This window comes from Lucilia cuprina, chromosome 6 (genome assembly GCF_022045245.1).
Source record: "Lucilia cuprina isolate Lc7/37 chromosome 6, ASM2204524v1, whole genome shotgun sequence".
In the NCBI taxonomy this organism is placed as follows: Eukaryota; Metazoa; Arthropoda; class Insecta; order Diptera; family Calliphoridae; genus Lucilia; species Lucilia cuprina.
Window position 1 is genome coordinate 962,393 of NC_060954.1, and position 27,479 is coordinate 989,871.

Here is a 27,479-nt window from a genome sequence, read left to right on the forward strand (position 1 = left end):
ATTTGTTGTAGCGACGAGGCTACCTTATTAAGTGTACACTGTATTGTATTATAGTGTTGTTTGAATATACAAGAGAATTGTAAATTACAGAAAATAAATAAAAATATGTCAAAAATAAACTTTTATATTAGTTATTAAGGCAAAACCTTTAAAAGAAAACACAATTAAGATAATAAAAGAATAGTTAAGTGGAAAAGTGAAACAGTTGTATTTAATCAAAAGGTGTGAACAACAGAATTTTGCAGAGAAAAAGTCTGTATCATAAAGTAGTCAATATGTATCTGTGAAGAATGTTGATAGTTTTTCATGCAATTTGCAAAAGTTTGTTCACTTGAAAATTAATTAGTTTATTTGAAATAAAAGTATGTTGAAAATTGTTAATTGTTTAAAATTGGGATTAATTCAAATGAAAATGGAGTGAATATCGTATTATCTACATCTACACGCCTCACCCTTGTAATGAATAAATCTGTATCTTGTAGTTGCCATACACTAGTTTGTATGTACATAATTAAAAGAAAAAAATAGGACTACTGAAAAATTGTGTAAATCGAGTCCAAGAAATAAAAGGGATTACTAAAATTACACCGTAAATACAAGAGATTTAAATACACAGTAGAGTAGAGTGTTTTAAAATCATAAGTGTTAAAGGACTAGACATGGATAATTTGGACAAACTAAATTATATGGTGGCTAATAATCCTGTTAACAATCCAATGGCAGAAGTTTTAAAACAACCGGAGGCTTTTAATCAGCCCACAACAAATATGCATGAATTTCCAATGGCTGAACCTTTAAATGAGGAAACGACAAAAGCGGATTCCAAAATGTCAACTAATAATGGTAGTTATTTTGATGTTACTTCGGCAAACACAAATCCATTTGATTGTGTTCCCACATCCACTAATCCTGCTTCATTGTTAAAACGTGAAATTTCTGCAGATGTCGAAATACCCCCAACATATCCACCCACGGATATGTCCGAAAGCCAAAAGCGTAAATCGCCTGTGGAACCCCATGTTGATAACAGTCATTTGGCTAAAAAGCAACAACTTTGCCAATTAGCAGAGGAAAAGAAAAAGTCCAATTTGAGAAAAAATATTCGAGAAGTCATGGATACCAATCAATTGGATACAAACACGTTAAGGGCTCAGCATGAAGAGTCTGAACGTTTGGCTCGTGTAGCCGAACAGCAAAAACTGCTTAGAGAATATCAACAGAGAGAAGCGGTTCTCACACACTTTGATCGATTTGTTAACGAGCACAGGGTCAGAGATCCCTCTGACCTTATACCGGTACAGAAAAAAACCAGTTTACATAAAGTTCCCGAACAAATCGATTTAAAGTTAGAACAAACAGCTACCAGTCAATCATTTGAGAGTACGGAAACAGATACTGATGCTGTGAAAAGTGCTGACGAAAAGGAAGATAGTGTTCCGGCTGAAGTTGTCACCATAGAAGACAGCTCAGATGACGATGATTGTATTGTGTTGTCGGATGATGAAGCAGACCTCGAAGAAGACAACGAAAATGATGATCCCAATAATAGTGGCATGCATGTAAAAGATGAGTTCAATGTACCCGATCACCTGGGAAGAGTTGTTATCAATGTCGGTCATCCCGAGGACGAAGAAGACATATTTATAGCACCACAAATAGCTCGCACTATTAAACCCCATCAAATAGGAGGAGTACGTTTTCTTTTCGATAATATTATCGAATCAATTAAACGTTTTAAAACTTCTGGTGGATTTGGTTGTATTTTGGCGCATTCAATGGGTCTGGGCAAGACTCTGCAAGTGGTTTGTTTTTGTGATATATTTCTAAGGTATACCCCTTCCAAACATGTGGTATGCGTAATGCCCATTAACACCCTACAAAATTGGTACGCTGAATTCGACATGTGGATACCAAAACACTCCGACAATCCTGACTACGTTAGACCTCGTCAGTTTGACGTCTTTGTACTTAACGATCAACAAAAGACTCTAACGGCTAGAGCCAAAATTATTCTGCAATGGAAGGAAAGAGGTGGTGTATTACTGATTGGCTACGAACTATACCGTTTATTAGCACTTAAACTTAGTACGACAGGAAAAAGACGCAGTAAAAAATTTCAGAATATGAATGACAATTTTCCCGAGTCTCGAAGTCGAGTAATGGATGAGGTGTATGAAGCTTTAGTAAAACCGGGTCCTGATCTAATAATATGCGATGAGGGTCATAGGATAAAAAATGCTCAGGCCGGTATTTCTCAGGCTCTCAAGCAAATAGCAACTCGTCGACGGATTGTTTTAACGGGATACCCCTTGCAAAATAATTTACTTGAGTATTGGTGCATGGTTGATTTCGTACGTCCTAACTATTTGGGTACAAGAACCGAATTTTGCAACATGTTCGAAAGACCCATACAGAATGGACTTTGCATAGATTCTACCCCGGACGACATAAAACTAATGCGCTATAGAGCACATGTATTGCACTCGCTACTTGTAGGTTTTGTCCAAAGGAGATCACATACTGTATTACAGCTATCTTTGCCAGAGAAGCAGGAATTTGTGATTCTTACGCGAATGTCTGAGTTGCAGAAACAACTGTACGACACATTCATGAATGACATCGTACGTACAAAGAACGTTCCCAATCCACTAAAAGCGTTTGCAGTATGTTGTAAAATTTGGAATCATCCAGATGTTTTGTATGATGCTATGAAGATGGCCGACTCCGGTTTAGATTGGGACATTGAAGATGTCGATGAGATTCCGATTGCATCAAGTGTAAATAAAAATGGCTTCCCACCGCCCGTGCCTGCCAGTACTCCTGCAACTATTACTACATGCCTTCCTGTTAACCCCGAGACACCTCCAACTCTGTCTCAAACACAATCGTATCAGTCGCTCTTAAAATCATCTGTACGCGATTCAGAAACTAATCAAAAACTGCAAAATCAAAATGAAATAACGGAAACAACACAAGCAGTACCACCCTCAGTATCTACATCAGCCCCAAAAGATAACAGCTACCAAGGGTATGTATAAACTTCATAAGAAATGTTTGAGTCCTTTACATAAGCGTTTTCTAATTGTGCCTATTTATATCTTTCATTAGGCCATCACTTTTTACAGAAATGAATCAATTTGAAAATCCTACTTTAAACAATGTGCCCTACAATCAAGACATGCAATCATCATATTTTTCCTATCCCACTATGATGAGTAACATGGGTCGTCCTTTGCAACCCAACTATGTGGGCTGCATGCTTAAGCAAAACGAGACAAGTAATGCTGACGATTCGCACAATTCATCATCAGAAATAGTCGATTTGGATACTAACGAAATTCGAACTATTGAAACTGACATCGACATGGACAAGAGTATTCCTTTAAATAAAGATGAAAAAAGCGAGAAGCAAAGCACATCAACTGATAATGATAAATCGGAAACGGATAGTCATTTTAGTAGTTCAATTGGAGCTTCTGAAAGCAATGATGTCGAACAAAAAAAGGGCTCTGAAAAGATCACTTACGATTGGGCGATGAAATTTATGAAGAAATATGAACCTGGTCTAATTTCAAATTCTCCTAAAATGGAAATATTTTTCTGTATTCTCAACGAAAGCGTTCGCATAGGTGATCGTGTCTTATTGTTTAGTCAAAGTTTACTAACATTAAATCTTATTGAAAAATTCCTGCAAGCAAATCGTATTCCTGGTGAAGACACCAATTGGACATTTAACAAACATTACTTTCGTAAGTTAGCAACAAAAAGAAGTCGTTTATAAAGTTATAAAACAATTTCTTTGTCAATATTATAATAGGTTTAGATGGTTCAACAACTTCTCAAGAAAGAGAAAAGTTTGTCAATGAATTCAATTCGAATACAAATGTTAAGTTGTTCCTTATTTCAACAAAGGCTGGTTCGTTGGGTATCAATCTAGTAGGAGCTAATAGAGTAATAATCTTTGATGCAAGTTGGAATCCTTGTCATGATACGCAAGCAATTTATCGTATTTATAGGTAAATTTTCATCACAACCTTGTTTAGATTATTTATTAATTTTGCATTTGATCAAAAAAGGTATGGCCAGCGAAGAGCATGTTTTATATATCGTTTAGTTATGGACAGATGTTTGGAAAAGAAAATATATGATCGGCAAATAAAGAAGCAGGGCATGTCTGATCGTGTAGTCGACGAGTGCAATCCCGATGCTCACCTTTCCATTAAGGATGTTACAAATCTCTGCTACGATTACGATGATGACGATGACAAAACGAACACTTTTGAATATATTAAACCTTTGGATTCCTACACGGACACAATAATGAAATTGATTTTAACCGATTACAAAACATGTTTAACCAAAGAACCCTTCTTCCACGAAAGTCTATTAATTGATCGAAAAAATGATAAACTATCGCAGGCCGAAAAGAGAATGGCACATCGTAGCTATGAAATGCAAAAGAAGACTTCAGCAAAGACAACAATTTATTCAAACTCCAGTAGGATCCAATATCAAACGGTGCGCAAAGATGGTTCATTAATCACCAGACCAGTTGCTTCGGTATGCTACACCAGAAACATTTCAATTGATTCATAACTTTTAATTGTTAAATTTTTAAAGGTTCGTCCTATACAGGCGCCCAGAAGTCAAACAACCCAAAAGAATAGCAGCGGCTTAAGAACTACTAGATGGATACCTGCAGAAGTATGGCAAAAGCAAGGAATGACGGCCCAAGAAATGTCATTACCACTTGGTACGATAATATTTTTGTACAATTTAGTTACTTTAAAATTATGAATTTTACAATTTTTTTTACGTAGATGTTGTCATACCAACAAATTCAAGCAATAAATCAAAAATTATTATCAAGGCTGGTCAAAGAGTTATGGTACTGAAGTCAGCCAAAGGCATTTATATGCAATTAGATAGTGGAAAAATTATAGCTATAAGGACACTAAACAAACCGAATGTTGCGACAACAGAGAAAAGTGATGTCATCGATATAACGGGAGAATCGGAAACTACATCGTCGAAAGAGTCGCCAAAGACTGACAAATCCGAAACTGATAGTGGTGCATTATCACCTGCCAGCAAAGGTATATTTATTGCTTTATTAGACTAATCCGTTACGTGTTGTTTTGTTATTATATATTCTAAACTCTCTTTTTAGATGCTGACTTAAAGCTTAACAGTTTGGTAAATAATGGAAATGTTAATCAAAATGATGATACTCCAAAGGAAACATCCAATCAATTGAATCTATTTAATAGTTCTTCTAATGTAGAAACAAATGTTTATAGCAACAATAATACATCGGTAGAAACAGAAAATAAATCAAAATCGAATCTAATGATTAGAACAAACAATGATACTCAAGAGCAAAGTACATCACTACATTTTAGTCAGCGACAACAGACAACACAGATTCAACAGCAACAACAACCAGCACAAACTGTGCAAACACAATCGCAACAACAACAGCAGCAGAATAATACGCATGTTACTCATACTCAAACTCTTAACGAACAACCACAACAACATTTGCAACAAAATCCTCCACATACGCCATCGCAGATAATGCATTCCCAACCACCAACCGCTTACAGCCAACATCCAACATATGCTTACACACAACATCCAACATTGCGCAATACAGCCGCACATTATACCGCCGTAAGAGCGGGCGATTTAAATTCATACAATTCCTATCCACAAACCCCACAGTATACAGACTACTCATCTTATGGATCTCAGCAACAAAGCGCCCGTTATCATCCGACCAGTAGTAGTTCGTCACATACAAACATTGCACCCGTCGTTCATCCCCCACCACCTCCTCCACCTGCAACAAATCCACAAACAGCAGCAACCTCGCATCCCCCATCGCTTTCAGATTTCTATGGATCATATTATCCGCAATGGTCGACATTTATGTTAACAACGCCTACCCAAGCATCAAATGATAATCCTCATTTGATGCATAGCACATATCCACCGCTTGCAGCTCAACCTCACTCACATTCCCATCATGCCAAAGTGCAAACAAATTCTCATCCCTGGCAACAATATCATCCATAATAGTAAGATTTTAAATTCCTATGTATATCGTTATATAGGATCATACATTTCCCCACACAATTCATACACGCGTTTGAAACATACAACAATTTACAATTTATAAATAAATTTATAAAAATTTTACTTTAATGAAAAAAAAATGGAAAAAAATAATATTATAATGAATATGAATATAATATTAAGAATACATTCAAACAAATACCTAGTTTAGTAATAATTGAAATTAAATTAATAAAATTAAACAAAAAATAATAATTTTAAAATACCTCTATAGAATGTATTCAATGAAAATGTAAATTTCGCTCAAGTTACTCCCCCCGGGGCATGTTATCTTGGTGATATTTTCCACACCTTGGTATTATTGCAATCCGGGGTAAAGAGCCGCTCTCCACTCATCACTGTTCCTAATTGGTAAAGCAGAATCTCATGTTGGATAAGAAGAATTCTTTGTCATAAACAAAATCTTATAGGAGTACTACGATTTTAATTCCTAATTAACGCCTAGAATTGTTACCTGTCCTGCATAAATTTCCAAAAAATCCTGAGATAAGTTACATTGGATTCGTTCTTAAATCAAGAAAGTTTAAATTATACACAGAACTACAGAACTACAGAACTACAACTGGACTCAAGGTAAGTGGATCTACATTTTTTTATATACATTTTTATGTATATCTAGTCATAGATAAAAATAAGCCAACTCTGGCCAACTCTTTAATATATCCATTAATTTAAATCATTATTTTGAGCAAGGGGCGAATGATTTTGTATGTGCAGATAGTCATTTAATTAAAGAACTATTAACAAATCTTAAAACATTCTAAATTTTATCCGAACCATGATTAATCAAAGATCGAGCTAATCTTTATTTAAAGCTTATTTGTGTAGTTATGCTTAAAGCTTTACTAACACAAACTAAACAAGTTTTTAAAATAATTTCAATTTTTAAAAGTTTAACATTTTTCTCAGTAAAATATCTTTTTTATTTATTTAAATTTAAATAGTTTTTTCAAATATTTTACTTTTTGTGAGCAAGAAACTTTAAAACATTTTTAAAAATTAAAAAAAAATATAATTTACGATTGTTAACAGGTATGTATTAATATCTAATCTATTTTGTGGCTCTACTATAGAATATTTCTAACAAGTTTTTTAGTTGATAACTCAAATACTAAAATTTCCAAATTCAGTCTAACTCTTGCAACAGTTTAAAGTTAAATTAAAACCCAACTCGAAAACAATTTTTAAGGGCACCTCTAATAAACACACATGTAATTAAGAAAATTTATGGAAAACACAAAAATTAAAAAAAAAAACAACAACAAAACAAATTATTAAACAAGGAAAATTTAGCTACTGAAGAAAAATGAATGGTTCAATGACTTGACAACCTTAAAACACCTTTCGTTTGTGGCACGTTCTATTGTTTATCAGTTCGTTGAATTCTATAATGTTAATTACACAAACATACACATATGTTCAATTTCAAACTGATCATGTGCAGCAGCATGTGCAACATAAGGGGGTAGATTATGATAAAAACGTGCATATGTATGTACATTATCATCAGATGTGTGTGCATTGTGTGGAAAGCAAAAGGTAAACAAAGCATGACTGACTTACTGCTGATATTTTTCACTCAAAACCTAAGATACCATTAAATTTGAGTATGTTTCAGTCATTCATTCAATTTCAAAACATTAAACTTATATTTTGTACAAAAAAATAGAAACATAATAAAGAAGTAACCACTATAATAGCTATTTATAAATTGTAGATATAGACTTACTAGTAGTTTTACATATTTACATTCATATGTGGCCTTAGTAGTCATATTTACAGTTGGTGATAAAAATGAATGATAGAGAGATAGGTAGATAGATCGATAGATAGAGAGATAGATAGATAGATAGATCGATCGATAGATAGATAGATAGATAGATAGATAGATAGATAGATAGATAGATAGATAGATAGATAGATAGATAGATAGATAGATAGATAGATAGATAGATAGATAGATAGATAGATAGATAGATAGATAGATAGATAGATAGATAGATAGATAGATAGATAGATAGATAGATAGATAGATAGATAGATAGAAAAACTATTAGCAAATGGACGGGGAAATAATTTGAGCAGCAAAAGGTTTTAAATTTTAACTCAATTGTTAGTGTAAATTCAAAAAAAAAATCAAATAATTAGAATGAGTTCGAATTATTTCATCCCCAACTGTACACAAATATGAAATATAAACATTATACTATTTTAGTTTAGTTTAATTTTCTTGATTGTTGTTGTTGCTTTTGTTTTATTATATTATTATTTTTCTATTTTCTTAAAACCATATTGTTGTACATTTATAACAATGTTTGTATGTATGTATTCATGTATAAATGACACTCATGAAATACAAAAACGATCGTACCATATCCACTCTTCTTCCTTTTGACCAAAAACACAATTTATACGCCTGGCAAGCAAGTAAACAACAAGTAGGCAAGTATATTTGAATTTGAGTTGTGTTTTATTTTGTTTGTCTTTAGTTTTTCTTCTCCTTTGTCTTTTTTGCGCTCATTGTCAGTCAGTCTTGTTTGTGCAAACGGTTTTGCTGGGCAGCCAATTGGAACGAACTATACGTTATTTTTGTATCGCACTCAAAAACGCCATAAAGATCGTACACGATTTTCGCTCAGTTATTTAGTTGTTCACATTTCGATACATTCTTCTCGGTACGGTTAAATATTTAGTTCAACTATTTTCAATATTTCGCGTTGTTTTTTTTTTAATAATTTTTTTTTAAATTATAAAAAAAATAAATACAAATAAAAAAGAGAAAAGCTATTTAATTTATTAATTTTATTTATTAAATAGTTTTGAAAATAATAAAAAAATAAATATGAAATTGATTTTAATATTTTCACTTATTTTAAGTGTTTTATACGTTCAAGGTAAAATTTGATTTTGAAATTTCCAATGTTTTTTTTTTTCATTTCAAAACACAAATCTTTACATATTTATTCATACATTCATTGGATAATATCTATAGTTTGAATATATATACTTTTTTGATTTTGTAACGTGTGTATAATTTTTGAGTTTTGCTAAGAAAAACATTTCAAAAGAAAATTAACCATAATTGGTGAACTAACAAATAATATGTTTTTTTTTTTTTTTTCTATAAAAAATAAAATTTTTAATTGATTTTATTTTCTATAATAATTTTTAAGAAAAAGTTATTTGTTTTCTTTTTGTCTGATTTATAACGAAATTATAAATGAAATAAATTAAGTTTTATTTAAAGAAAACGAGTGTGTATGTGTTTATTATTAAAGTGATTCATAACAATATTTGGCCATATGTGATATAAAAAAAATATATATAAATTTTTAATGTATAGTTTTAATTTGAACTCCATATTCGCATTTAAAGTTTGGAGGAAAAGGAATGCAAACTCTGTTTGTGATATAATGTAAAAAAATGTTAAAGAGTTAGAAAAGACATAAAAATCCTATATTTAAACTATAAATTTCTCACTTTCACTAGTTTAGTATAAATTCTCAATTTTCAAGCAACTTGAAAAAAACCGTTACAATAATAAAATATTCTCTAGAAGAGCCACAATATATATTTAAGTTTTATGTATATAAATTTTTTAATATTTTATTTGTGTTTCAGTTATAAATTGTCTTGTTTTACACGACATTGAGGTACCAAAATTGGTTAAAATCGAAGGAGATGACGACGATGATATGGAACCTATTAAATTGGATTGTAATTATGAATTGGAAGAAGATCCCTCCTATTTAGTTGTCAAATGGTTTAAGGATAACAACAATATATATCAATGGATACGTGGTAAACCTCCTTCAGCGCTGGTAAGAATTCTATTGTGAACTAGTTGAACGCAACCCCAAATTTGGCACGTATTTCTTATTAAAGATCTGTAGATAGATAGATAGATAGATAGATAGATAGATAGATAGATAGATAGATAGATAGATAAATAGTTAGATAGATAGATAGATAGATAGATAGATAGATAGATAGATAGATAGATAGATAGATAGATAGATAGATAGATAGATAGATAGATAGATAGATAGATAGATAGATAGATAGATAGATAGAAAGCTAGATGACTGAGAGTCGAATCTTAAGGCAGAATACCAAAGTTGCCAAGGGGAGAAATTTTCGATTCGAATCGAAATACAGAATAGAGGCAATGTATAAATCAGTCAGATCAGTTTATAGTGCGATCATTTTGAAGATGATATAAAAGGGTCAAAGACTCATTCGGTGCAGATTCGGTTACTATTTCCGTGGCAATTACAGTGCCAGATGTAATCGTTAAGGTAGTCCAGTCATATGCTATATAGTTCGTACATTTCTATAATAGAATGTTATACTTATTGTTATACCTAGAGTCACGATTGATTACGATAGATCTTTAATCGTTTTATAGCGCAGTTTTAGAGCAGATAAAAAAATTATTACTATCTTTTTTAGCTAAAATGTTTTTAAGATTTAATACGGATTTAGTTTTAGTTTTCCATTTAAATATTAAGAAAGCAAAGAAAAAGTGTTTTATGTTAAAAATATCGCAATTTTAACTGCAAGCATATGTACATATAAATGATCTCATTTTAAAATGTTTAAAATATTAAACAAATGGCAGCATTTTGACTGAAACTAATTTTTTTTTGTATATTGCAAAAAAAATCAAGTACAAACAGTAATGGGGAGGTGGCATTTGCTTCTGAAATAATAAATAATATTTTACCACATTTAAAGAGAACGCTACGCGGTATAAAGGACCAAAAGAATACTTTTTTTTTAAAAAATTTATTCAAAACATTAAATTTGGTAGGGCAATAATATAAAATGAATAAACAATGTTTTAATAATTACAGCGCCACTTCAGGCATCATATTGGAGAAATTGAAACCACATCGTCGGATAAAAACCACGAGTATCGTGGCTTAACACTAATTAATCCCTCAATCGAATTGAGCGGCACTTACAAGTGTTTAGTACAAACAGATCGTGACTCAAAAGCCATGGAAAAGGAACTACATGTGGTTGATATAAGTAACAGTACATTTGTGTTTGACAATCATCCCGTACAAAATGAAACATATTTGGAATGTAAAGTAACAAATATATTTCCCAGACCCAGAATACATTTAGTGTAAGTATTTAAATTAAATTTAAATATTTTATAACGTAAGAGTATTTATATATTTATACTACAGATCTCCTGATGAAAGTATTGTTTTGTCTAGTAATGAAACACGTATAGAAAAACTTAATAATAATTATTATGATGCCTCCATGACTGCCATCGCTCAAAATACCGATGACGATGCTGATGATTTTTATTGTTTCATTACATTTGATGGCATTAATTTAAATCTTACCGCCAGTACTGTTAGATCATCTGTAGGTAGAAATTCTCTACACTATAGTTATCTATGGCTAATATTTCTTTTGGCCTTTTCAACGAAATTGTTAAATTTGTTTTAATTGTAGATATTTGTTGCTTGTTTTTTTAATATTATTTAATGTTTTTTTTAAGTAAAAAAAATAAAAATCTAATCAAACGATTATTTACAAATTGCATTATAAATGTATGTACATAATAAATAAATTAATTATTTATAATTAACTGTATAAATAAATAAAATGTGTATATTTATTATAATCTATTATGAGTTTCCTTTTCTTTTTTCATTGTCCAATATTGGACAATTTTTATAAAAAAATCTATTTACATTAAGATATTACAAAATATGTATATATATTAAATAATATATGTATATTCTTATGTATATATCGTTGTAAACAACATCCGCGAAAAAAAATTAAGAAAATGTGTCTTTATCGTTTGTTTGTGCAATCGTAAAAGAACTGTCCGACGTCCGCACAATGTGAGGTCATACCTAACAATATTCTAAATACTTATTTTTAGCTCCCATGATGTTTATTAACATGGCACCAGCAATTATTATATATATTTTATTATTATACTTTGACGAAGATGGATCGAAGCCTACAAAAGTAATTAAACCTCTGTGATTTCTTAAATCACAAACAACAACATCGGAATGCTTAAATTTCGTCTGTTCTACATTTCGGTTACGTTTTCACAATGTTTGTGAAAAGGTATACTTACAAAAAACGTAATCTTAAAAAAAGAAGATTTCATTTCTTTTTAACGATCGTATTCTGCATTAAAATCATAGGTTTTTGTTCAATCCTATTCTGCATATCAATTTTAATCGAAAATTTTTGTTTCTGCATTTCGATTCTCCGAACGAAAACGCTTTTTCTTACGATTCAGGACACTATTCTACATTTCAATTTCGATCCGACTCTCCGCCACATAAAGAAGAACTTATAAAAACGTAGGACTTTCGTAAAGCATAAAAACGAAATGGAATTGATTCTTCTTTTTCTTACGATTCAGTTTTTTATTGGAATACCTTTTTTCGATCCTTGCGTAACTGAATGCGTAAACGTAATCGAAATGCAGAATAGGGTGTCAGTTTATTATTGGAATATCACATTTACGATCGTTGCACAACTGAAAACGTAGATGTAATCGTATTGCAGAATAACGGCTGTAAATTTTAATGAAGGAACGTAAAATCCAAGAAATTTTCAAATTTAAATTGAGAATATAAGTGAATAAGTCACAAATTTCAAATTAATAAATTATCGTTAAAAAAACATTTAAATCAAGAAAATATAATTTGATGTGTATTGATATTTTCAAACAACCTAAAATCTTTTTACCGAGTTTGGGAGAGTTCTTTTTCTCTTCGTGATCAAAACAAAATGTATAGTTGGGCATGACCTACTGACAATATTTGTTAAGGACTCCTTTACACGATCACACTTTACGTAGGTAAAGTCTATCCTTGATCTAATACGAATTGCTTGTTTTTTTTTATTAATTTCGACTATTTATTTCACTACATATTGCGTTTAGACGATCCCATCCGTACTCTTCTACACAAAATATTAACCACAGATCATATAACTTGTGTGCTCGTGTGAAGGCGTCTTTCCAAACATTAGCACAAATGCATAATACCCTTCACAATGGGGGATTGTTTAAACAAAATTTCGAAAATTCTAACTTTTGTTCGAAAACAATTTAGACAAAATACAATTTCTGAAAAAAGTTCATAAAAGAAAAAGCTTTTAAATATATACATATTCAAAAATTCGAATGAAATGCCTTTTGAAAAGCTTCTTATTAAAATAAAACTTATTCAGATGAAAAGAAGGCTTTTTTATATGAAAATTCATAAAATCAAATATTTAAAAACATTTATAAACTCAAAAAGCTATGAAAAGTTCTAAAAAATCTTTGTCCAAAAAAAAACTAAAACAAAGAAATGAATTTGAAAACAAACTTCCAACTTTTTTTCGAACAAAAATTATAAAAAAGGAAAAAAGCTCGTTGTGATCAAAAATCTTTATATGAAAATAACTGAATATAAATCAGAAATTTGATGATCATGACAAAAAGTTGAAAAGCATAATATCGTGAAATGAAATTTTATAAAAAATAAAACACATTTAAGTTGTTTTTTTTATTATTTTTTTTTTTATTTATTTATCATATATGTACGTATGTATTAACATATATGAATAAGTTATATGTATATTTTTTATTGAATTACTTTGTTTTCTGGCGAATACTTTTGTTTATATATTTATAATAAATAAAATATAATTTCACTATAAATGAGTATATATGTACATAATTATGGTTGTTGTTGTTGTTATTTTGGTGTTTTTTTTTTTTAATTTAATTTTTCATTACATTCATTGCTCCAACTAAGGATCGTTAATAGTTCTATAGAAGTAGTAGTTGTAGTAGTACATTGTACATACATATATACACACACTCAACATTTGTTTTTTTTATTAAAGGTAAAGATAGATAAAGAAGATATTTATTTTGTTTTTTTTTATACTTTTTTTTTAAATTTATTTTGTAAATTCTTTATTCCTTAGGGTTTGTAAACTGGTGTGCGGATCATCTAAGTTATACAACAAAACTGTTTTATGTTTATTTTTTTTTTTGTTATTTTTTATTGTAGGAAGTAGAAGTAGTAAGTAGTTGTAGTAGATTCACTTAAAAGTTTAAATTTGTGGATTAATACACGCTGATACGTTGAACAGATCTAGATCACCACTTGTCAACGACAACTTCAGGAACTATAAAATTTTATGAATAAAATTATATATATTAATTATAAATGTTTTTTTTTTTGTATGTTTTGGCTAAAAACTAGGAAATCAAATAACGGTTAACAGCTCCTTGTTTGGTTTGGCATAAATTCGCTGTGGGTGGGATTGTTTGGGTTAAAGCTGTAAGGAGAATGGATTTGTTTTTGTAAAGTAGAAAAAAATCAACAACAACAACTGCAAATTATTGCATTTAATAATGTATTATAATCATTCATTCGTTTTACTCTTTAACTACTGTATGTTTATAGCAAGAGTCTTTGGTGGTTTTTATACATATTGATGGTGTTGTTACCTTTTTTTTATTTTTTTGCTATGTAAAGATAGACAGACAGCAGGAGAATAGTAGTAGTAATAGTAGTATGAATTATTTGATTGATGTAGTAGTAAATGGCAAAGTTTACAAGATGTAAAATGATTTTGTTGTTTTTTATTTAAAACTAAATGGTAAAACTCTTAAGACTTTTGTTGAACTGATATATCCTTAAACTCATTGAACAAATTAATTTTGTTTATTTTCCCAAATTCCCTAATTCACATTTTTTAAACGAATTTATAAAATCCCTTTTGTTCTTTTTTAAATTATTAAAAAAATTGGGGACCAATTTTAAAATTTTGTCTTTCATATTGATAATTTCAGTTTAATATTAAGTTTTTTTGTTAATAATGTTTATATTATTATATGTATTTTCGAATTTATAAAATGAAATTACAGGATTGATTTTCGTGTTTTCCGTTGCCTTTTTTTTTGGTATCTGTTTTATTACTTAAGCAGCTAGCATCTTAGAAAAAATTATATATTATTTATGTTTTTATTTTATGAAATACATCGGGTTGGGGTTGTTTGTTTGCCTTATTTCGTTAATGGAAGTCGGGGTTAACTGTAAGGTAGGGGGGGGAAGAAATAATTTAAAAGAAAATAATTATTAAATAATATAAAAATAAAAAAACAAACGCTATAATAAAACGCATTTATATTTTCTTTGTTAGTACAGCATTTTAACCCAATTTTTTACATTCTCTGCAACATTCGAAATTTCCTTTAAGGAAACTATAGTAAAGCTTTAAAATTGGGTTACAACATCAGGGCCATCATCATAACTTAGAGCAATATAATCAAGTGTTTTAACAACTTTTTCTTTTGTGTTTAAAAAAAATGCTGCAAAATTGTAAAAGCCGGCTTGTTCTGTGTGAAGTTGTTTTAAAACAACTTTCTTAGTTTAGTTTATTTTTGTTTATTTTTTTCAAATGTCTTTTATGTAGAAACAGAAAAGCTAGCTTTTTCTTTAGAGAGAAAAAGAAAAAAAAATATTGTTGGTTTTTGTTAAAAAAAAAATTATAAAAACACATTTCAAACTATATTAATGCTAAAAAGGAGTTTTATAGATAGATAGAGTGATTACAATGTAATTTCAATTAACCGCTTTAAAGGAAATTGAAATTTTTAATTATTACAACAACAATAACATTCTATAAAGTTTATGTTAAGTTTAAGAAATTTGAAAATTTTGAAAAAAAAATCTTCTACAGCAAAAACTACAAATTATGTTAAATGCATTCGAATTTTTTATAATCAAATTTCTATAATTGGGTTAATTGAAATTTCATTGCAAATAAAGAGATTACATTTTTAATATATTTATTTCATTTGTTTTTTTTTTCTATCCTTATTATTCGTTTAAAATGTAATGCAGATCCTTAAATGAAAGTTTTTTTGTTTTGTTTTAAATAATTTACATTTTTTTGTTTTTTTGTTAATTACCACTATTTAAACTAATTTTACTTGTTTAAACTTGTTTTTTTGTTTAGTTTTGTTTTGTTTTCTAAATCATATACTCTCAATCAAAAGGCTATTTCTATTATATATTATATATCAATATTTAAGTCACAATAATACTTCTAAAACCTACAATAAGTTAGTAATAAAGAGTTTATTACAAAACATTAAAAACATTTTAATTTGCTAATTTGGCTGTATTTTCGAAAAAGTTCTAGTTCTAGGCTTTTAAATTTCTCTAACTCGTTTGTTTCATTAGACTAAAACCTTTTTAAAATTACTGTTAAACAATAATTATGTGAAGTTTTTAACAAACTCGGTTTAAAATGTTTTTACTGTTTACTCTTTATTTTGACACTATTATTATTTATATTATTATAATTTTTGTTTTCTTTTAAATTTTAATAAATTTCTGATAAGTACCGAATAACTTTTAAAAATTAGAACAAAAAAAATGGAAACCTAATTAAGTTATCTTTTAGTTTTATTACTTTTCTTTTGTTCTTGTGAAAAATATTGCTGGATTTTTTTTTTCTTTTGTTAATGATCTTATGTACATTGAAAGGAGTAGAATTTTTTTATAAAACAAAAAAATATAGTTCTTTTATTTTAAGACTTTTCCTTTGCACAAAAAAAAAACTTGTTTACTATTATGAAAACCAATGAAATTTAACAAAGAAAATTGGGAATAAATTGCACTAATTAAATTAAAAAAAAGAAAGTAAAATAAAAAGTTAAAAAAAACAGCAAATTATTAAAGAAAAATAAACATTCATGTAGATGAGAGCAGCTAAATTTGAAATTATACACAGAGATTCATTCAAAACATTCATAAACAATAAAACAATCCTCAAATCCAATCATATCTTAAATCTTCTTTTTCGCTATAAACACCCGAAGATCACAAGATATGAAATAGGGAAAATATTTCCATAAATTTTCAGATTAAATTAAAGCTTATTATTTAGTTAGTAGAGTGAACAGAACAGAAAAAAATAAGATAATAATGGTTTTGATTTTTTCCTTATTTAGTTTTTTTTCTTGTTGTAGAGTTTGGTTTTTGTGTTATAAATTAATATTTTCCATTTTCTTTTTAAATTATTTATATATATAAAAAAGGATAAAGAAGCGTAAGATAAAGAAATTATTAGTGGTATGCATAACGATGATTATTTTAAAATTTAAAATTAGAGGGCTTTGTTAAAAAGTGTAATAAGTAGTAGTATTATTATTATTATTTTTAAACTTATATATTTAAGACTGCATAACAAACAAAAGGCCAAAAAATACGGCCCACATTAAAATAATCCCGTGCACTTTATAAATGGGATTCTCACCGTCAGCGATCTTTCTAGCAACAAATTTAAGTGTTTCATCTAATAAAACTACGGGAATTGAGAATTTCATCACAGTTATCCATTCATCAGTGCCCAAAGGTGTCACTTGGAACACGGTCTAAATGAAAAAAAGCAAAACAGAGAAAGAGAAAACAAAGAAAGTTTGTAAAGAAACAAAAAAACAATTATTATAAAATATCAATTAAATATGTTTGTAAATATAATTCTTTTACTCTCTATAAAATGTTAACTTACAGAAAGTACTTCCACATGGAGGATGACAAAGTGCAATGAGAATGACAAGGCCATTGAGCCAATCAACCACATGTTGGACCATGGAGGCATGGAAATCAAAGATTGATTTTCAGACAAACTATAAAAACAATAAATTGTTAGTTTTTGTTTTGGAACAAAAAAAAAAAATTTACCTGTTCATGGCGTTCAACATTTCAATGGTGACCAATACGGAAAGAGCCATTGTCATGGCATGGGGATCGCTGAAGATCTTGCAGTCAACACCCTTGAAGTCATCACCACCACCCAAGCAGGACAAGTGATGAGTAAGTTGCCAGTAGGTTAGATGAGGACCAGATTCGGCGAACAAGAACCACCAGGCAGCGGAACCGACAGTAGCAGCGCCTACATAACCACCAATAGCCATATAACTGTAGACACAAAGAAATTTTGGCAAATATTTAGTTAAGAAACATCAAGTTTATCTTATTTAAACTTAAAACTTACCGGAAGAACAACCATCCAGAAATCAAACCTTCATCAGCCTTACGGGGTGGTTTTTCCATGATATCCAAATCAGGGGGATTGAAACCGAGGGCAGTAGCTGGAAGACCATCAGTAACCTATTGGTATACAGCATGAGAATAAATATGTCAATAACTTGTATGACGACGAAAAAGAAATCTCTTTAAACTTACCAAGTTAACCCACAACAATTGTACGGGAATCAAGGCTTCGGGAAGACCAAGAGCAGCAGTCAAGAAAATGGATACGACTTCACCAATGTTGGATGAGATCAAATAACGGATGAACTGTTTCATGTTGTTGTAGATGGCACGACCTTCTTCAACAGCAGATACAATGGAAGAGAAGTTATCGTCAGCCAACACCATCTCAGCGGCGGACTTAGCGACAGCAGTACCAGAACCCATAGCAATACCAATTTCGGCCTTCTTCAAGGCAGGAGCGTCATTGACACCATCACCAGTCATAGCGGAGATTTCATTCATGCTTTGCAAGTATTCAACAATCTTTGACTTGTGTTGGGGTTCTACGCGAGAGAACAAGCGAGAACGAGCGCAGGCAGCCTTTTGTTCAGCAGGGGACAAATCGTCGAATTCACGACCAGAGTAGGATTTGCCAGTAGTGTCTTCATCTTCACCGAACACACCGATACGACGGCAAATAGCTTCAGCGGTGGCCTTGTTGTCACCAGTGATGACAATGACGCGGATACCAGCAGCACGGCAGCGTACAATGGAGTCGAAAACTTCCTTACGTGGGGGATCCAACATACCGACGACACCGACAAAGGTAAGGTTAACTTCATATTGGTAGAATTTAGTGGAATCACCCAAGTCCATTTCATCGGGACGCATTGGGCTATCAGCAACAGCCAAAGCCAAACAACGCAAAGTATCTCTGCCAGTACCGTATTGACCAGTCAAGGCGAGGATCTTGGATTTCAAAGCGCTAGTAAGAGGAACCTTGGAGGTACCGACGCGAGCGTGTGTGCAACGTTCCAAAACACCTTCGGGAGCACCCTTGACAAACAATTTAGGACCAGTTCCAAGACGAGAAGGCTTAAGGGGTACACAGTATGAAGACATGGATTTACGATCGCGAGAGAATTCCAAAGTGAATTCCTTCTTCCACTTGGTTTCAATTTCTTGACGGACAGCAATGGCAGCAGAACGACGATCCAAACCAGCTTTGTTGACACTGAAGGGGTTCATTTTTTCAGCCAAAACAATAAGGGCAGTTTCGGTAGCTTCACCAACCTTTTCGAAGCATTGTTTGAATTCATTGTAATCGATGGCGGAGTCGTTGCACATAATGCAGATGGTGGCCATTTCTTGCAATGCATCGTATTCAGAGGCCTTGACGCGTTGGCCGTTAAGGAAGAGTTCACCAATGGGTTCGTAGGTGGAACCAGTCAATTCGAATTCCAAGAAGCTGCTGTCGTTACCTTCAACCTTGTCGAAGACAAACATGCGAGAGACGGACATTTGATTGGTGGTCAAGGTACCAGTCTTATCTGAGCAGATGACAGATGTGCAACCCAAAGTTTCAACAGAGGGGAGGGAACGGACAATAGCGTTCTTCTTGGCCATACGACGGGTACCCAAAGCCAAACAGGTGGTGATGACAGCTGGCAAACCTTCAGGGATGGCAGCTACAGCCAAAGCGACGGCAATCTTGAAGTAGTAGATGGCACCCTTAATCCAGGAACCACCGTGGGCGGGATCGTTGAAGTGACCAATGTTGATGGCCCATACGGCAACGCAAATGATGGAGATGACCTTGGACAATTGTTCACCGAATTCATCCAATTTCTGTTGCAAGGGGGTCTTGATTTCCTCAGTCTCGGACATTTCGGTTCTAATCTTACCGATGGCAGTGTTGAGGCCAGTGCCGATTACAACACCACGAGCCTTACCTGCGGCAACATTGGTGCCAGAGAACAAGATGTTCTTTTTGTCTTGATTGACAGCGCGTGGATCGGGAATGGGATCTGTGTGCTTAATAACAGACACCGATTCACCAGTCAAGATGGACTGATCGATACGCAAGGTGGTCGAGTAGATGTGTGTAATTCTAATGTCAGCTGGGATCTTATCACCCACAGACACCTCGACAATATCACCGGGTACGATTTCCTTCGCTCTTATTTTTTGAATACCTGATTTGTCCTGACGGACAACTTTTCCCATTTCAGGCTCATATTCCTTAAGGGCTTCAATAGCAGATTCAGCATTTCTTTCTTGCCAAACACCGACAACAGCGTTGGCTATTAAAATAAGTAAAATTACTAAAGGTTCTACAAATGCAGTGAACGTATCTTCATGTTCTTCAAAAAGTGCTAAAACCTAAACACAACGACATGAAACAAATTATAAGACAACGAAAACAGAGTTAATACATCAAATTCGAAAAAGATTTCTTTTTTGTAAATATTTGAATGCTTACAAATGAAATGATAGCAGCCAAAAGCAAAATCTTAACCAACAAGTCATCGAATTGTTCTAATACCAACTGCCAAATAGATTTGCCTTCTTCAGTAGGCAACTCTGCAAGACAAAAAAAAGAAATGAAAATACAAAAGACATTAATATTAAGGGAAGAATACAATTTAAAGAAATCACTTCTGGAAAAATATAAACTTACCATTTGGGCCATATTTCTTCTGGTTATCTTTTACTTGGTCAAGAGTAAGACCTCGTTCTCCATCTGTACCAAAGTGTTGTAATACTTGTTCGACGGTTTTAGCATGACCGTCTTCCATGGCTTAGCGGTAAGAAGCACTTAACGTAACTGTAAGTATAGAAAAATAATATAAATATTTATTAATTATATTGTACATAAGTTCGTATTAAGTAAGTCTTTATGAATGTCTTTCATTTATAAAATTTGTTTATACATAGGACAATTTTAGCGGCTAGTCAGGCTAAAGCCAAATTCATTGTAATAATGTAAAAATCGGAGTTAACAGTATAAAGTTTAACATTCTCGTGATAGGTAAGTTTTAAGTAACAGATCGGGGGTTGAAATGTGAAAATATTTACTTTTAATTTTATTAAAATCTTAAATTGTACAAAAATTCACTTTTCCATCTCTGATATATTAACATACAAAAAATTTAAAAAGTTTTTCTATAGAAATTAGCAATAACATTAAAAATTCAGATAGGTATACAACTAGGTATTTTATGAACTTGTTTTGTGGTATGGCGGTATTGAAAAATAAAATCATAATATGTTATTCGAATTCATTTTCATTAAATTTCCCAGCTAATGGCGCAAATAACTTTGAGAAAATTTTCTTATAACTTTATAAACTAATTCTTTATTTCATTGCAAAATTTATTGCTAACATTTTTATATTAAAACATTAATCTTGTTCCTTTTAAACAAAAGCATTTAGTATTATTTTACGCTGTGATAGAGTCGCAAAATTAAATACTTTTCAAATGCATATTAAACAAACACACAATATTCCTCGACCTAGTTAGGTACACGTAAGCGATTTCAGATAGAAAAAGTAGTGGTGATTAACATTATGAATATTCTTTTTTTTTTTTTTTTTTTTTTGTTTAATTATATCACTAAATCTTTACGAAACAAAAAAGGTTAATGTGCGATAAAAATAAATAAAACAATAAGAATGCAACGTATTATTTTAAACAAAAATTATTATATTCATAAAGAAGCCACAACTACAAGTACACATACATACGTAAGAATGTATCTAAAAAAAAAGAAAAAAGAATCCCCAATTCGGAATAGTGAAAATTAGTGAGTGGTGACCCCATTTAAAGACAACTATATGTAGGTATATTTTTGTCACAAACAAACACCTATTATCTTGAAGTAAACTTATTGATAAGATTTAGCAAATTAGGGAAGTAATTCCCTTATCTTAATTAAAATAGTTGCCAGTTAACAAAGTGAAAAGATTAGACAGTTTACAAAGCGCCATCAAAATATGCATAACTAACTGCTAAACAAATTTTAGTCAACCTTTGCAATCAATAGTTTAAGTTTTTCTATAATTAACAAAAATTAAAAATTATTAAAATATTTATTCTAACTGTTAGGGTATGCATATGTATGTAATTATATGTACACATAGCTACGTACATACATACGTTTCTCAGCTACAACTAAATGAAATAGTTAAATAAATAAAAATGTTATCTTTCATTTATATTAATTAAATAGACATTTGCCTACATTTAGGAAATAAAAAAGAAGAATTTTTTAAAGCCAAATATTTATTTTTTTCACTGAGAAAGTTATTCAAATTCAGCTGCCTGCCATGTAATAGATGACTTGGTAACATTTCGAAAAGAACACGTGTAACTTAGAGATTTTGCAAAAAAAAAAAAAAGAAATGTGAAAAAAGTACAAAAATACTGTAGGTATATTGTACATTCGTTTGTTTGCCAAATCGTCGTCTACGTTGTCTCTACATATTTCTTACTATTTGCCGCTTACCCTGAACTACTGCTAACGAACGAAGTGAAATGTACATACGTACGTAAATTTCTGTCTACCATTTCTAAAGCGACCAACCAACCAGTCAACCAACCGCATACAATTTGAGAATTATTGCGCATTCTATTGTGGTTTTTAGTTTTTAATAAATTGTTTTTAGTTAAAATATTCTAAGAACAAATCACTTGACACTTTTCGAAACATCTTTCTTGTTTTTTTTTTTCACTAAAATAAGAAAACAAATTTGCAATAAATTCCCTCTAAATTGCAAAAGTATAGTAGTAGTGGACTTAATAAATGTGTTGGTTGGTTGATGCTATTAAACTTTTTTTCTTCCCTGATTTATTTAACATTCAATAACATTTTTAAATACCTGTTGTAGTTGTTGTTTTTTTAATTTATAAAATTAATAATTATAATATTTTTTTCACTTATTCTATTAATAAAATTTCTTAAAGTATAAAATATAACTTATGATTTTGCAAAATGTTGATTTGCTGATTTTCTCTTGACTTTTCTTTCTTCTTTTTTTCAAATTCAGAGTTATTGTTCAGTGACTTGCTTTCCTCTTGTGTGCTTCTTCTTCTTAATGTTTTCTTGTCAAAAAATACATATATATAGAGTTTGCCTGTCAAGGTTTATGTAAAATGTGTAGTAAATTTACTATAAATAAGTAGTATATATAAAACATTTTTATACAACTCTGTTAGAAAAAGCCGTTATGTGAAGCGTTAGTTTTTTTTTAAGAAAAATAGTAATAAATAGTTATTTGTTCATTTAATTATTATGAATATGTAAATATAGACAATTCCGTCTAAGTTTGAAATCTCTAAACTACAATTTTAAATAATGTATTGTATACATTTTTATATAATTTTTTTTTTATTTGTTTGAATTTAAAGTCAGAGTAAAATGAAGTTCATTTTTGAATTCTGGATTTAGTGAAAATTTATTTTTTTAATTTCTTTGAGTAATAGTTATTTTTTAATACATTTTTGATTTGATTGGTTATTAGTTACGACGCAATTGATTTTATTATTTTTAATTTGATTTTTATCCTAGATATATTTTCAAAACAGTTTTAAAATTTATGATTGAAACTTAGTTGTAAAAATATCGCTTGTCATGCTACAATATCACATACAAACATAGTTGAACAATTGAATGAAGAAAAATAGCTGGCCTATTTTAATTTTCACAAATGAAAAGCAGGTGTTTTTCTTAAGTGATTTTTCCCGGGCCTTTAAAACGCACACATACGCATAATACATAATGTTCATATGTATATGTATGCGTGGCTGTTTTAATTTTTTTAAATAAACTTATAAATAACAGTATTAAAACTTTTTAAATCTGTAGCTGTAAAATAATTAAAAATGTAATTTAAAAAAAAATTAATGGAATTTAATTTATGTTTAAATTTTTGCAATTGTCAAGGTATCTTAACATTTATTTTTAGGAAAATTGTTAAAATAGAAAATTTTAAAATTGATTGACAGCATACATTATTAATTAATGAAAATGTCGTTGTTTTAATTGTTCTGTAAAATAATTTTTTTTTTACGTATTAACTTAAACTTGTGCAGATATACATATGTATATTGAGGCACATACATATGTACATATTTTTATGTTCATAATTTTGCCAAAAATAATTCGTTATTATGTAATAAGAAAATATGAAAAACCAAAAAAAAATACACCAAAGAAAATATAATAAAAATATACACATCAAAAAATCCCAGCACTTTTTTACCTCTTTTTATATTTTTTTATATATAAATACAAGCAGCCACACATACATAGACATATGGCTGAAAATTTTGATATGCCTTGACAACTGAAATTTGAATTTTTAAGGTGATTTTCTTAATTTCTTCATAAAAAAATAATAATTTATTATTAAAACATCGGAATTGTATTTTCCTAAGCGTTTTTAAAAATTTTGTTTTTCTTTTTTTGCTCAAATCACCTCGAAAATTTTCGAGGAGCAATGACAAATATACATACAAACCTACATACATCTATATGTATGTTTAAATATATAAAATCTAAATTAGTAGAGTAGGTATATATATATATATAAAAATATATCATATATATATATATATAAAATCTAATGAAGAACAAGCAAATATCTACATGTGTTTGTGTGTATGTATTGAAAGATTTTAGAAACCTTGAATATATTATGGTTTATTTTTAATTTTTTGTTGTTCTTTTTTTTCTAAAATTTTATTTTGGGAGAGTGTCTTTCTAACAAAAGTGTCAGTGTATATGTGGAAAATAGATGATGCCAATAATTTGTGAGCAAATCTTACAACAAAAATTAATACAAAAAAAAGAAAAGCATTTAGCTTTCGCTCGAAAAGTTTAGTTTAAGATATTATTTTTTTACGTTGTTAAAACAACAACAGAAAAACACATTATTAGCACCACTGGTAGTAATCTATAGACTTGCTTGGGTAAATATTCAATAATTAAAAAAAAATACTATCTAAATTAGTGTTAAATATTACTTTTACATATTTCGACAGATTACAAAGTTTTTGGGATTTTCTTTTTTTTTTTTGGTTTTCGAATATTTCATACACTACAAATAACAACTATTTTGTTAAATTTTTTTTATTCTAAACGCAATTTTTACATAAATATGTACATACATATGCATATTATCATCATCATTATCATGTACATATTATGCATACCTACATACATATGTTTAATTAAAACGTTTTTAAGAAATATGAAATCTTTTATATAACAACTTAATATATTTATTAATTTATTCCATATTGTTTTTCTTATTTCAATATTATTTATTTTTTTTTAAATTTCTTTTAAAACTGTTTTGTATGAGTTTTTTAGCTTTGCCTGGGAGTTGATGTTTAAATTCTTTTAAATTTTTCTTGTTTCAACTTTTAAGTTTTTAAGGTATTTTCTGTTATTTATGGTTTATTTATTCTTAACAATAATGAAGCACTTAATTAACTGTATGATATTTTAAACTATTTAGTACAGGAAAATTGTAGCACTTTTTAATATCCTTTTGTAAATGTTCTTTGTTTTTTTGAGTTATTTTAAGTTTTTTTTAAGTTATTACAATTATTTTAGTTGAAACTTACAAAATAATTGTTATTAAAATGCTGTGCGAACCGAAATTTTTATATAATTGTATTTTTTATATTTTTTGGCCCAGCCAAAAAATTAAGAACTAAGGAAAAGATCGCGCTTTTGAAACGATCGACGGCGACTAAACACAGGGAGAAAGTGCTTGATGAGAGTGTCTATCTGAATTACAGAATTTGTTGCTTTTGGCAAAATTCCCAGACAGACGTAAACTCTCTACTGCCCGGGAAAATACTTTTAGCATATTAGAAAGAATCATCATCGTACAGATTGTACATCTGTACATACATACAACGTACAAAATAATACAAAGGCAACAACAATAACAATATGAACAACAACAGCAACTATATAAAAGCGACCACAGCGAGCAAAGAAAGAAGGCAGCCCGAAAGTCAGCCAGGCTAGCTGCTGCTTGCTTATACTATTCGACGATGGCGATGATGATGATGATGCTGGCAGTGGTGGCTAGTGTGCTTTTAGCTGATGCCGATTCTGATGCTTGTTGTTTTTGTTCTTGTTTTGTTTTAAGAATATGAATGCATATATTCCTGTAGATGATGTTTATGTCGTTTTTCTTTTTCGATTCGTCTTTTTTTATTGCTGTTGTTGTTGTTGTTTCAAATGATATTCATAAAGCTAAAGAAAACAAAATGTGTGTATTGTGATGGTTTCTACTTATTAACGTAGCTAGTGTAGATGTATCCATATATATGTTGTTGTTACCGTTGTTGTTTTGATTTTCTGAAGCAGTGCTTAAGGTTATTATACATATTTGTTTTTCTTCTTCTTAATTTGTTTTCCCAGCAGAGACGTAGAGTTTGTTAGAAAACGAATATGGTTTCGAATCTTGAACTTTACAAATGTATAACAAGTCGCTAATAACTAGTTAAATGTTACTAACAGCATTCTTTCTTTATTCAAAATGAAATGATCACCAAAGCAAAAACACAGTTAAAAACTAATCAACACTATTTTTTCTAAGCTGGCAACGCTACTTTTAACTTAGATTTTAATTTCCGTTTTTTATCTATCAGGGTTGGCAAACTTTATAATTGAACTTATTTTGACAAATGATGAGTCTTTATGTATTATAAATAGAAATGTTCTGCAAATTTCTGTCCTTTATTAATTTAATTTTTTACCAAAAAAATATTAAATCTAAAATTTTAAATAATTCCCCCCCAATAAAATTATATTGTCAATCGACGCTCCTGATTGCTAAGCACTAAATGAAACAATAACAAAAGTAGAAAAAATATTACAGAACCTCATACTTATTTTAGATATAAATAAAAATAAGGCATGCAATGTCAAAAATTCTAGTGTTCGAAGGATAGTACAAAAATATATACATACCTATATAGATCTATACATAAAAACATGTATATGTATTAATATATATTTTTATAAATTTTTGTAGATAATATAAATTTAAACGTACTTTGTACATTACATTCATACATATATACACGCATACAGTTTAAATATATACATACATACATAAATATATGAATAATAATCCTTCCTGATGAAATCTATCAACAAATGTATAAATCACAATGGATTAATCAATAAACAAAATATAAAGAAATTATCAAAAAATTTGTTAATAAATCATAAATTTTATTTGTATGTGCTTATGTAAATAAATATTAC

At 29.9% G+C, this 27,479-nt stretch overlaps 3 protein-coding genes across 7 annotated transcripts; 2 read left to right on the forward strand and 1 right to left on the reverse strand.

Annotated features, from left to right (window-relative positions):
- The first annotated feature begins 36 nt into the window (after window positions 1-36).
- On the forward strand, window positions 37-6,341 carry LOC111677020 (helicase ARIP4). The gene is made up of 7 exons (XM_023438045.2): window positions 37-3,028; window positions 3,109-3,749; window positions 3,818-4,016; window positions 4,077-4,560; window positions 4,621-4,753; window positions 4,821-5,096; window positions 5,171-6,341. Exons 1-7 carry the CDS (start codon window positions 660-662, stop codon window positions 6,076-6,078), a joined length of 5,010 nt encoding a protein of 1,669 aa, XP_023293813.2. The 5' UTR covers window positions 37-659; the 3' UTR covers window positions 6,079-6,341.
- Window positions 6,342-6,499: 158 nt separating this feature from the next.
- Window positions 6,500-11,655, forward strand: LOC111677051. Of its 3 annotated transcripts, none has more exons than XM_046953830.1 (4): window positions 6,500-6,711; window positions 9,760-9,959; window positions 10,995-11,272; window positions 11,337-11,655. In XM_046953830.1, the coding sequence occupies exons 2-4, from the start codon at window positions 9,834-9,836 to the stop codon at window positions 11,605-11,607; spliced, it is 675 nt and encodes a 224-aa protein (XP_046809786.1). In that variant the 5' UTR covers window positions 6,500-6,711; window positions 9,760-9,833; the 3' UTR covers window positions 11,608-11,655. The 3 variants fall into 3 exon arrangements, with proteins under 3 accessions (XP_046809786.1, XP_046809787.1, XP_023293866.2); XM_046953831.1 differs by lacking the exon at window positions 6,500-6,711 and adding an exon at window positions 8,676-8,813; XM_023438098.2 differs by lacking the exon at window positions 6,500-6,711 and adding an exon at window positions 8,974-9,032.
- A 2,417-nt stretch (window positions 11,656-14,072) lies between these two features.
- LOC111677027 (calcium-transporting ATPase sarcoplasmic/endoplasmic reticulum type) lies at window positions 14,073-25,968 on the reverse strand. Of its 3 annotated transcripts, none has more exons than XM_023438052.2 (9): window positions 25,817-25,968; window positions 20,863-21,009; window positions 20,665-20,765; window positions 18,393-20,564; window positions 18,202-18,317; window positions 17,889-18,125; window positions 17,716-17,833; window positions 17,461-17,578; window positions 14,073-14,316 (listed from the first exon to the last, which is right to left on the reverse strand). In XM_023438052.2, the coding sequence occupies exons 2-9, from the start codon at window positions 20,978-20,980 to the stop codon at window positions 14,288-14,290; spliced, it is 3,009 nt and encodes a 1,002-aa protein (XP_023293820.1). In that variant the 5' UTR covers window positions 20,981-21,009; window positions 25,817-25,968; the 3' UTR covers window positions 14,073-14,287. The 3 variants fall into 3 exon arrangements, with proteins under 3 accessions (XP_023293820.1, XP_023293821.1, XP_023293822.1); XM_023438053.2 differs by lacking the exon at window positions 25,817-25,968 and adding an exon at window positions 23,065-23,261; XM_023438054.2 differs by lacking the exon at window positions 14,073-14,316 and adding an exon at window positions 15,068-15,227.
- Between the last annotated feature and the right edge of the window lie 1,511 nt (window positions 25,969-27,479).

Coding starts and splice junctions, on each gene's coding strand:
- LOC111677020 (XM_023438045.2), top strand. CDS start 660: ATGGATAATTTGGACAAACTAAATTATATGGTGGCTAATAATCCTGTT. Junction 3,029..3,108: donor AAAGATAACAGCTACCAAGG/GTATGTATAAAC, acceptor ATCTTTCATTAG/GCCATCACTTTTTACAGAAA. Junction 4,017..4,076: donor GCAATTTATCGTATTTATAG/GTAAATTTTCAT, acceptor TGATCAAAAAAG/GTATGGCCAGCGAAGAGCAT.
- LOC111677051 (XM_023438098.2), top strand. CDS start 8,981: ATGAAATTGATTTTAATATTTTCACTTATTTTAAGTGTTTTATACGTT. Junction 9,033..9,759: donor AAGTGTTTTATACGTTCAAG/GTAAAATTTGAT, acceptor TTTGTGTTTCAG/TTATAAATTGTCTTGTTTTA. Junction 9,960..10,994: donor GTAAACCTCCTTCAGCGCTG/GTAAGAATTCTA, acceptor TAATAATTACAG/CGCCACTTCAGGCATCATAT.
- LOC111677027 (XM_023438052.2), bottom strand. CDS start 20,980: ATGGAAGACGGTCATGCTAAAACCGTCGAACAAGTATTACAACACTTT. Junction 18,318..18,392: donor AATTGTTGTGGGTTAACTTG/GTAAGTTTAAAG, acceptor GTATACCAATAG/GTTACTGATGGTCTTCCAGC. Junction 17,579..17,715: donor TCCATGTGGAAGTACTTTCT/GTAAGTTAACAT, acceptor TTTTTCATTTAG/ACCGTGTTCCAAGTGACACC.